Source organism: Mauremys reevesii, unplaced genomic scaffold (assembly GCF_016161935.1).
Source record: "Mauremys reevesii isolate NIE-2019 unplaced genomic scaffold, ASM1616193v1 Contig63, whole genome shotgun sequence".
Lineage (NCBI taxonomy): Eukaryota > Metazoa > Chordata > Testudines > Geoemydidae > Mauremys > Mauremys reevesii.
The window spans coordinates 222265-234306 of NW_024100877.1; the positions used below are offsets into that span (position 1 = coordinate 222265).

Below are 12042 nucleotides of genomic sequence, written 5' to 3' on the forward strand. Positions count from 1 at the left end.
AAATGTTGAGTTAACTTGTTCTCTGCTCTCTTCTTCTTTTCCCCCTTCTCGGCCTCTCATACCCTGTAAAGGAAACTTCCACGCCCCACTCGCACACCTTTGACCCTCCCCAAGATGCTTTGCAATGCTTGCACCAGCATTAGCAATATGCAGTGCTGATCTGCCTTCCAAGGGGACTGCCTGAGGGAGGGGGACATTGGGTTGTGACAATCCATTCCCTGCATCTCCTCCCAGATTCTGGCAGTCAGGGGTTTAGAGGCTGCTTCCCTGACCATCTTGACTAATAACTATTGATGGACCAATCATCCATGAAGTTATCTAATTTTTTTTGACCCGTTATATTTTTGGATTTCACAACATTCCTTGTTAATGAGTTCCTCAGGCTGACTGTGCATTGTGTGAAAAAGTATTTTCTTTTGTTTTTTTAAAACATGCTGCCTATTAACTTCACTGGGTGACCCCTGGTTCTTGTGAAGGAGTAAATAACACTTCCTTATTCACTTTCTCCACTCCACTCATGATCTTAAAGACCTCTATCATATCCCACCAAATCCCACACCCCATGGTGAAAGGAGCCCCGGACTATCTGGAGCCTCCCCTGCTCCAATCTGCTCCATGCCTCCTCTCCTGAGACCTGAAGCCACGCCATGGGAAAAGCTTGTCTCTTCCCAAAGAACCTCAGTTGTTTATATGTGCCATGCAGATTCCAGGGCAGCTGAGGAGGTGGTTGTGATGCTACCCCCATATGTTTATGATATAGTTATGATGCATCTTGTACAAAACATGTCTTGTGAGGTGTCTGTGGAAAAATTATGGTTTGCAGAATATGATGATCCTATTTGTGTGCATGTGTCCTTTTTGTATCTGAAGTTATGAATATTGACTATGTATCTGTATTTCAAATATAGTTACAGTGGGTGACACCTACTAGGAAAAATGCTTCCAGTCAGGACAGGTGGTTATAAAGAGCCTATTCAGGGAATCGTTTGCTGAAGCCCCAGAGAGAAAGAGTAAAGTCACAGAAACTGCTTGGGAAATGGGATATTGTCTCTTTAATTCCTCTATAGCAGTGGAAAACAGTCTGCTACCAGGGTGGGTGTGGTTGAGACCCATTCCTATGGCCTGGTGCCCATTTAATTTGGGCTTGAGTAGGGACTGGGAGTGGCTGGCTCACTACAAAACCAATTTTCCCTCTCTTGGTATTGACACCTCCTCATCAATTATTGGGATTGGACCATATCCACCCTGACTGAATTGGCCTTGTCATCACTGGTTCTCCACTTGTAAGGTAACGCCCTTCTCTTTATGTGCCAGTATATTTATGCTTGTTTCTGTAATTTTCACTCCATGCATCTGAATAAATGGTTTTTTACCCACGAAAGCTTATGCCCAAATAATTCTGTTAGTCTTTAAGGTGCCACTGGACTCCTCATTGTTTTTTATGGCAGTGGACAAGCACTTTCACAGGGATGAAATACCAGCTACTAACAGGCTCTTTATTATAGTAGGGAAAGGTATAACAAGAACCAGTGGCTGTAAACTGAAGCCAGATAAATTACATTTGGAAATGAGGCACACATTCTTAAACACAACTGTGCTTAACCAGTGGAACAAACGCCCAAGTGAGATGGTGGACTTTCCTGATCCCTCCAGACAAGTCCTGCACGCATTCCTGTAAGAGACGCTTTAGAGGAACACACGTGATGCGTTAGTCAAACACAAGTCATTGGGCTCAATACAGGGGTTACTGGGTGAAATTCTCCAGCCTGTGCTATAGAGGAGTCAGACTAGATCGGTGGTTCTCAATCTTTTTTGATCACGCCCCCTTCTTTGTGTCTGTAAGAGTTTATGCCCTCTTAATACATATACTCATTCTTATTATACCTTTCCCTACTATAATAAAGAGCCTGTTGAATAGCCCTGTCCACAGCTGCTGCAGCGCCAATGGATCACAAAGCACCCAGAGCGCTAAGGAAGGGATGTTTAACCAGAAACGGGACAGTGACAGGCCAGGTGTAATGGGAAACAGCATCCACATCCCTTCTCTTTATTGACTCTATAGGCAGGAATTCTGAGGTTAGAGAAGCCACTGATACAGCTCTTTATGGGCCAAAATCCCACTGGCCCCACAGCTCTCCACAAACACAGTCACTTTGTAAATGCTGCTGCCTTCCTTCTACCAGTGCAGTAGCCTCCCTCACCAACCCCTCTTCCATTGCTCCAGGCCTTAGATCCTGTCAAACTTCTCTCTCCACAGTGGAGATCATTAGCCCATTCCATCTTGGATGTATGGGTCCGGGATGGAATAGGGGGCGTATGTTTTACACGGCCCATGTCAACAGTGCTGGAGTTAGCTGATGAACTCACTGTTCACTTAAGGAACACCCTGATTATCCTCGCACGAAGGTGTTTGCTTTTCACGCTGTACACGATTGGGTTCATCAGGGGTGGAACCAGCACATAGATGTAGCCTAGAAAAATCTGAAGCAAGTGAGAAGAGCTGTTCCCAAACCTGTGTATCACAGTCAAGCCGATATGTGGTAAGTAGAAGAGCACAATGGCACACAGGTGGGAGACACAGGTGTTCATGGCCCTGAGGCACTCCGCATGGGACGCGACACTCAGCACAGTTTTGAGGATCATCACATAGGAGACAAAGATGAGCAATAAGTCCAACCCCACCGCTAAGAGTTTAATAGACAAGCCATAGATGATGTTGACTGTGATGTCAGAACAAGCCATCTTCATGACATCCTGGTGCAGGCAGTAGGAATGGGACAGGACATTGGCTCGACAGTATCGGAACCGTTTCAGGAGAAAGGGGAGTGGGAATATTAGGACCACGGATCTTAGCACAACCACCAGTCCCATTTTAGCTATTCTCATTGGGGTTAAGATGGAAGCATATCTTAGTGGGTTAGAGATCGCAATGAAGCGGTCAAAGGCCATCAAGAAGAGAACGGAAGATTCAATGTATGAAAGAGAGTCGATGAAGAAGAGCTGGGCGAAACAGGCATTGAGGCTGATCTCTCTTGAGTTAAATAATAATATCCCCAATGTTGTAGGCATGGTGGATACTGATAAGCCAAGGTCTGTGATGACCAACATGGAAAGGAAAATGTACATGGGCTCATGGAGGGTTCGATCTGTTTTTATAATGAACAGAATGACTGAATTTCCTACTATTGAAATAACATACATTAGGCAGAATGGGACAGAAACCCAGAGATGGACGTCTTCCTGCCCAGGTATCCCGGTGAGCAGAAACACTGCAGAGTTGAATTTGGTGTCATTGACACCTGACATAATGTCCTGGGCAGATCCAAGATGTTTTGAACTTTCCTTCCTGAAAGGAAAAAAAATAGGAGACTAGATGATATTTAATGAAACATCTTTCTTCTCTCAGTACAAGTCCAGAGGTTCCCAGGAGCTCAAGGAAGATTAGGAAAAACATAGTATTGGATATACACCACTGATAGGAAGACAGGCACTGCCAGACTGGATCAGACCTGCAGTCCATCTAGCCCAGTATCCAGTGGCCATTTCCAGATGCTGCAGAGGTAGGTAGAAGAAGCCCCAAACAGGCAGCTATGAGATAACTTGCTCCAAGGGAAAATTTCTCCCTGACATCCACAAGTTAGACATATTTTGTGGTATAAATCAGGAAGGTTTAGAGCCCTCCCAAGACTTTTTAAAAACAATCCTCACTAATGTAATTGAATTTTCTAGTTACCCATATAAACATTCCGTTCCTCTTTGAATCTTGATAAATTCTTGCCCCCCCGATACCTTGTGCCTGGGATTTCCGCAGCACCTCTTTAGCACTGTGTGATTTTGCAATTGTGACCTTCCCACAGATACCCATTCTGGCCTTCCACTTCTGAGTGTGGTCCATTGTATGATGACATGAACCTAAAGAAATGGCCGGTTGAAAATGGTCTTTGCATCTGTGTGTCCTTGACTGAAGATGTTTACAAATGTTAATATTTTATATATAAAATTTATATATAAATTTCTCCACTCCTGACACTTCAAAATTATTCCACTGCCTCTTTGCAGTACATGAGATAAATTCTTATTGCCATTTTCTTAATTCAATAATATTGACTCCAAGTGAGTCACTCCCGATCCACGTGTGTAAATTCAGTCAGAACTGGGTTCTATTTATTTTCCCCTACCAGATGCTCCCGGAGATATATTCTGACCCCAAGAATACCTCCAAGAGAAGCTGAAGTGTTACCTTGGCCAAAGGTGACTGAAGCCAGAAAGTCTGATCATCCTACAGCCTTCTTTTCATCCTCACAGGACCTGCATCCTTTCACCATGAGGCATTTTTAGATATCTGGAAAGTTACAAGATAACACAGAGAGTTACTTCAGCCAGGTGTGGAAGGGGATGGTATTACAAATGGGTGAATAGTGAAAACACTAGGTTTGCACTAATATCCAGTTGAGTGTGCAAATTACCCGAGCAATGCTCCTGTAAGAGGTGACGGGTGTAAGTTACATAGAACCACTATTACACTCCCCTTTACTAAACCTCAGCTCTACTCTTTGCGGAAACACAGACCAGCGGTTCTGTTCTCTCAGGAATTTTTGGAAAGTCTTGCACGGGTACTGCAGAGAGATTGTGTTCATGACTCTAAATGTAAGTGTTAGAAACAGCTACTGGTCAGTTACTAAGAGACAGTATAATACAACTAGTCACTAAAAATGATTTCATAGCATAAATCCTTTGCAAATAGTATGTGGAGAACTTCTGATATACTTTCATAAGCAAAAGCCATTAAGCAGTAATGTTCCCACTGCTCCTTCCTGTAGAGAGTCTAACAACTCTGCTGCTGGCTTTCAATATACAACAATGTCATGAAAGATTGGTTTGTAATATTATATTACAATGAAAAGTTTTGCCATAACATTTACACATCTGTACTTTAGCACACACATGTCAACGCATTCTTTCCCCTCTGATCGTCTTTCAGAGATGATTTCTCAGGTTAGAGTGGGCCTTAAAATGTAGCGTCTCTCATCGGGATTTCTTCAGAACCTGAAAAGATCCCAGTGGCTCAGCCCTCATTCAGTCGCTTGTCAGCAAAGAAAAGTCTACTAGCTCCTCTGTCCCTGGGTTAATAACTGACTGGTTCTCCTCAGGTTCTGTTCTGTCAGTCTGTAGCCTGTATCCAGAGTGGTAACAGGCATTGGGGTCAGGGTAGAAAATAGCCATTCCCTGAGTTCTCACTCTCTAGTACATAGTAACCTCAGCACTTATTATTCAGGCATGATGAGGGTTTGCAGTTAGTGCCTTTCAAGGTCAAATGCATGAGTATTCATGGAACTGGAACTTCATTTCACACAGGAAAGTCGTCTATTATGCTCTCTTGCTCTCTCTCTCTTTGACTGTCTCTGCCCTGTATTCATAAAATCCGTAGGACCCAGAAACGGCATTGTGACAGACATGGAGCTGAGCTGCCATAATGAATGTGTCTGTTAAACCCAGTTCTTGGGATGTTTGCTGTAGAGCTACATTGGGTTAACTATTGGGATGTTTATGTTACGGCTGTATTGGGTGAAACCTGCACGGCTCATCTTAGTTTAGTAGCAGGATCCTGGGAAACAAGCAGGAAGGGAAGCAACACCTCAAGAAAAGCCATCGCTCAGTCAGCACTTCAGGGAGGTCGAGAGACAACACTGGAGCTGCAAGCTGGGAAGAGCCTATTTCCAGGCTCCAGCCACATTACACAGCTTGCTTTGCCAGTGTTGGTAGGCTGTGTAGAGGTGGGGCAGCTGCTGCTGAGAAGCTCTTCAGACTGACACACACAGACACCACTAGGGATGTCTGAAGGCCCCTGGCCTGCCTGGGTCCCCACCAGAGTGGGAGGGTTTGGGGGTCAGAGACGTGTACAGATTCTTCTTTGAAAACCCTCTTATTCTCCCATGTTACACATTATTTCTACTGTTCAGATTAAGAGTATTTTGGTTCAAGAAGGCTGGCTGGTCTCTCATCTCACCACTAGTCACAGACTCCCAAAGGGAAGAACCACAGGTGCCAAACCCACTGTGAACTCCTGGGCAAGCACAATAGACTCACACTGTGTGGTAGTCCAGGGCCCAGTCTGAGGGTGGGAATATTGCAGGATTCCACCCCATGAGAGGGCAGGGTCTGAGTCCTGACATCTGGCACTTGGAGACCAGAGCACACGGCACCTCTGTGGTCTGTGATAACAAGTCTGATAGGGCATATGCTAATTTTCTGACTGGCTTAGGGGTCTAGAATCTCCTCAGAGCTACAGGGCACCTCTAGAAATGCGACCCCTGGAGAAATCCTGACTTGGGGCATCGGGGATTTAACAGTCCGAGCTCGCTTTAAAACCAGATATCTGTGTAGCTTGAATAACCCACTGTGGAGCATGGGCAGATGTATGGGAGGGGTTCACAAGCTACCTAGCACTGCCTGTCCCCAGCCCCATTACTGAGTCATCCTGACAGCCGACCTGAGTCCTCTGCCTCTGCACAGAACATCTGAAAATGGAAACAGCCTGTACCCTTTCCACTTCACTGCGCATTTTAATGATAGTGAAACCTGCCAACGTACCCAATTCCTGCTAGAAGGGAAGCCACTGACACCAGAGATCTTCACCCTAAAGGACAATCAGTCATCAGAGAGGTAGCACAGGCGGCAGGCAGTATCCGTTCAGACAGGGAGGCAATTGACTTTATGAAGCATGTTTGCACATTCCCTTGGGGGCCACTTGGCCATCAGGGAACCTCAGCTGCTTGGCTTAGTTGGCACCAGCTCTAACCACCATAACAGCCAATGACAAACTGGAGGAGGCCAAATCACAGGAGACGAGAGGTGATGCTACCGAATTGGACTGCAGCAGAAACCGAGGTACAGGCTCTATTCCTGGACTCGGGGCTTGTCATATCTGTTTGCATGATTCCAATTAGTCACATGGCTACCACGATGCTGTCACAGCTGTGATTTTGCTAAAATAAAATAAAATAGAATAATAAATAATAGAATAATATAGGACCCATTTTCTACCTGGCAGCCCCCTTTTCTGCATCACAAACCCAGGGTGCAGGCCAGGGGTGCAGATTCCACATGGATCTGTACATGGAAAATTCCCTTGGATAGTTCCAGGATGTGGATTCTTCTCCCTGAGGAATGAAAAGGGACCCGGGATCCAAAGTTATGCACAGATCTCAGTGATTCACTGGTACCTAGGCCCACCCACCATCTCTGTAACTCCACAACTGCTCTAAGACCCTCTCCAGCTCCCTGCTAGCACAGGTTCATCAGAGATGTGCTACCAGGGCCTGTCACAGAAGCCACTGCCCATGGGATCTGCTGAAGGGGCCTTGTACAGGGTGGGAGGTGTAGCCTGATTGGGGTGGGTTAGTAGGGACAGTGGAATTTATCCACTTAATTTAGTTTTATTTAATAATTAATTTTCTAATTAATTAGTAATATTAATAATAATTAATAAATATTAATAATATGGGTATGGCTCGCCAATATGTGTGATCAGAAGATAAAGTTCATCTTGAATCAGGCTTCACAGAATTTATACAAGGAGATTGGGGTATCTGACAGGAAATTCCACTGAGACAAAATTAGTCAATCAAGACCTTTTATTTAAAATCAATGAAACAAGAAGTAAATGCAAAATGTTAAAAGCAGTTTGAGATTACAAAGTTACAAAATATCACAGTTCTTTAAGAGATATAAATCTATGATAATACACAGTTCTAAATTCACTCTGTGCAGTAGCACTAGAGTGTTCACACCTCTGATACATAGAGGAAGTGATGAAAAATGGTTATGAACTTTAACCCTATAATGCTTAGACGTAAAGCAGAAATTAAAGTCCTTTTTATACTTACAGCTTTGAAAAGAAATAACCCCACGACTTATCAGTAGTTTGACAGCTTTCGTAGGTGTAGGCAGGGTGAGGCGATGGAAGATAGAAAGATGTATCGCCTGCCTATACATCTGGTCCTTTGAACATTCTTTCCCCCATGGAAATGTTAGGGTACCTATCCCTCATAGGCCAACTAGATATGCGTATGAGTGACAGATATGTACGCAGTCTGTGGTGTACGTGTGAGATTTGTGGGCAGAAATCCCCCACTTTTCACCCTATCTAGGTGAAAGGTTAGCAGACATTCAAAAGGTCCTCAGACATTTACGTGGGTCTGTATTCTATTATTACTTTTCTGAGTAAGGGTCTTAAAGGTTGCTTTCAGCGTCACGCAGGAAATTGGCCAGGGTGTCTGGCCTGGATGTCTATAGGTATCTTGCATTACAGCTTATTATAAAAATTCTATTAATCTATGCAGCCTACACACTTTTATCAAAAAGACATTTTATACAGACCAACAGATTAATCCTCAGGGCTACAGAGGAGCTGCACAGAGATGGGAGGGCTGGTTAGAGAAGCTGATGGGCACAATACCCCAACCACAGACTGTTCGGGAAATTTTGACCTTTCCAGACCCAGAGTGCAGCCAGAGACTCTGTCAGTGCCACCTTCATTTATGTTATGAAGAAGTGAGAGATGAAAAGCCTCCTGTTTCTCTTGGGGATCCAGGCAGCTGCAGCTGGGCAGCATCATGTCAGCTGAGCTTTCAGAGAAAAATGATCCATTTTCTGTGAAAACTCACCCCAAAAAATGGATGAAAAGGAAACATTTTAGTTTGCTCAACATTTTTCGTGGAGGGAAAATCTCTCTGTTTTCCAGCCCAGCTCTGGGTCAAACCATGAGCCTCTGTCCCTCATGCTACTGGACCACACCCCTAGTTGGCAGCACTAGCCTGCAATCAGCCTTCCACAGTGAGCAGCACCTGGACATCTGCTGGGGTGGATACGCCAGTTCTATAAGAGAGGGAGCCCCTGGAAATGGCCTGTCAGCAGCAGCCCATCCATCAGTGGAACAATTAAAGTATATAATAACGGCCTTGTTGTGTTGGACAAATGGTTTGTCCTGCCCAGTGCAGATACTTCTGAGGGAATGAAGAGAACATGGAATTATCAAGGGATCCATCCCCTCCGTCTCCTCCATTTTGCCTAATTGATGGACCTTTCCTCCATGAAATTATGTTATTCTTTTTTGGACCAGTTATATGTTTGGCCTTCACAACATCCCTTGGCAATGAGTCCACAGGCTGACTGTGCATTGTATGATAAATTACTTTCTTTTGTGTGTTTTAAACCTTCTGCCTATTAACTTAATTGGGTGACCCCTGATTATTGTGTAGGTGAAAATAACACTTCCTTATTCATTTTCTCCACACCGCTCATGATTTTACACACCTCTATCATATCCCCACTTTGTCATCCCTTTTCCAAGATGAACAGTCCCAGTCTTTTTAATCTCTTCATCTGGAAGTTGCTCCATGTCCGTAAACATTTTTGTTACCCTTTCTCTGTACTTTTTCCAATTCACACACAGTATATATATTTTTTGAAATGGGGGAATCAAAACAGCACACAGTATTCTAGATGTGAGTGTGCCATGGATTTAACTATCCCTTTCCTAATGGTTCCCAACATGAATGGTGGGTGGAGCCCCCCTTTGGGGAGGGAGGTCCCCTTGGCCTCACACCTTCTGCCAGAAGCTCTCCCCCACCACAGCTGGAGCACTGAACCTCCCCATCCTGGAGAACCCAGAGCCTCCCCACCACCCATGGCTGTAGTCCTGATTTCCCCTCCTACACTTCGTGGATGGAGGAGCCTTGGGCTGGAAAGAGCCTACCCAGCCTTGCCGCGCCTCCGCTTCTGAGACCCCAATCTGCCCCACGGGGAAAGTATGTCTCTTTCTGAAGAACCTGAACATTTTAAATGTGACATGCATATTCCAAGACAGCTGAGGAGGCAGTTATGACACTGCCCCCAGTATTCAGCATAGTGGTATCATTATGATATGATTATGATATCATTATAATGCATATTGTACAAAATGTGTCTTGTGAGGTGCCTATAGAAATGTTATGATTGGCAAAATATGATAACACTATATTTATGCACATATTATTTTTGTATCAGAAGTCATGAATATTGACTATGTACCTGTATTTCAAATGTAGCTACGCCTGGGCAAAATGCTTCCTGTCAAGACAGCTGGTTGTGAGGGGCCTATTCAGAGTAATGGGACATTAAGGGAAACAATAGGCCTGAGGAGCAGCTTATCCCCCTACCCGGTCACCCTTCCTGAGAATGCTCCAGGCAGCCTATGGATAATGGCTGCTATGACTCAGCAGCGCATGCAAGGACATGTGACCAAACCACATGACACTAAACTCCATTTTGGTATGTGTATTTTTCCAATATATAACGTAGAGTGTGAGATCATCTCTTGGCCTCACTCCCCAGACAAGAGAACTCCTGGAAACACCTGAGGAACAAAGACTGAATGGAGGGAAGTGCTGGTCCCAGCCTAAAGGGATTTCTAGCCTGCGTATGGAAACTTGGTGGACAGCTTGTTTCATCAGTCCGGGTGAGAAATTGGTAATTCACATCCAGCCTATCTAGTATGTTAGGCTTAGTTTGTGTTTTTTTGTTTATTTGCTAGGTAATCTACTTTGATCTGTTTGCTATCACTTATAATTACTTAAAATCCATCTTTTTGTAGATTTTTTTATGCTTAATCTTTACCACCATGTTTTGGGTACAGTGTCTGGGAAAATCTCAAGTCTATGTACAAAGGCTGTCGCATATCTCCCCCGCAGCAGGGGGAAAGAGACCTGTATTAATGAGCTTACGCTGTACAGACACCAGTGCAGAGCAAGACGATACAACTCTGGGTTTATACTCAAGAAAGGGAGCAAGGTGGAGAAGCTGGGAAATTGGCTGTTGTCTCCTGCCTGTCTTTGAGAGGCTTAGGCAAAGCACTCAGGCAGCTCAGCTGGTTTTATGGCACTAACTGCTGTCGTGTTGGGTGATACCAAGGCTTGCAGAGGCTGGCTGTGTCACCAGCAGAGCAGTGTATGATTGGCCAGCCCAGCTGGAGGATTGAGGGGCACAGCAGTTCCCACAGCTCCCAGACTGCACCGTGAGGGTGACAACTTGTCACAGTGGAAAGTGTTATACAGCTTCCTCTGTTCATCAGTAATCTCCTTGAACCTGGGAAGCTAAGTACCACATACTGCATCCTCAGCCATCTTGGAACCTGCATGGTGCATAATAATAAGCAAAAACTTCCGTGTGTAAATCCCGCAACTGGTGGCCAGCATCCACAGCTGCACCACTGGAGTCTTAGCCTGTCCTGGCCTATTACATCCTCCGACTATGGTTCTCAATATTCTCTTAGCTTTCTTTGACTCCTGCTGCACATTGAGCAGATGTTTTCAGAGACCATCCACAGTGACTCCAAGATCTTTGTCCTGAGTGGTAACAACTAATTTGGGAACATCCTTTTGTATGTAAAGTGGGGATTAAGTTTTCCAGTGTGCATTACTTTGCAGTTATCAACACCGAAATTCGTCTGTCATTCACCCAGTCACTGAGTTTTGTGAGATGCCTTTGTAACTCTTTAAGTTCTGCTTTGAATTTCCCATCTCCCAGCCTTTCACCCTTGCTGAAATGTAAACCTAGAATTATGCCATATTCTACTGCACAGGCATTAATGCAAACCCATGAATATAGGTAACGTTACCCTAGAAATGCAAAAGATCTGCAACAGCCTTTGTTTACAGAGCTGTGATTTTCCCAGACACTTCACACAAAACACACTGATTATGATAGAATATAAAACAAGTGTATTAAATACAGAAAGATAGATGGTGCATGATTATAGGTGACAGCAAACATCAAATCAGGTTAACTAGCAAATAAACAAATCTTCAAATGAAGCCTAATAAACTAGTTAGATTGGATATGAATTAGCAATTTATCTCCCTGACTGATGATACAAGCGGTCCACCAAGTTTCCATACGCAGGCTATAAATCCCTATAGCCTGGGGCCAGCACTTCCCTCTGTTCAGTCTTTGTTCCTCAGGTGTTTCCAGGAGTTCTGCTGTGTGGAGAGGTAGGTCAACAGA

At 44.4% G+C, this 12042-nt stretch overlaps 1 protein-coding gene across 1 annotated transcript; it reads right to left on the reverse strand.

Moving 5' to 3' along the window:
• Positions 1–2370: 2370 nt before the first annotated feature.
• On the reverse strand, positions 2371–3306 carry LOC120394528 (olfactory receptor 51G2-like). Its single transcript, XM_039518744.1, has one exon. It carries the CDS (start codon positions 3304–3306, stop codon positions 2371–2373), a length of 936 nt encoding a protein of 311 aa, XP_039374678.1.
• Between the last annotated feature and the right edge of the window lie 8736 nt (positions 3307–12042).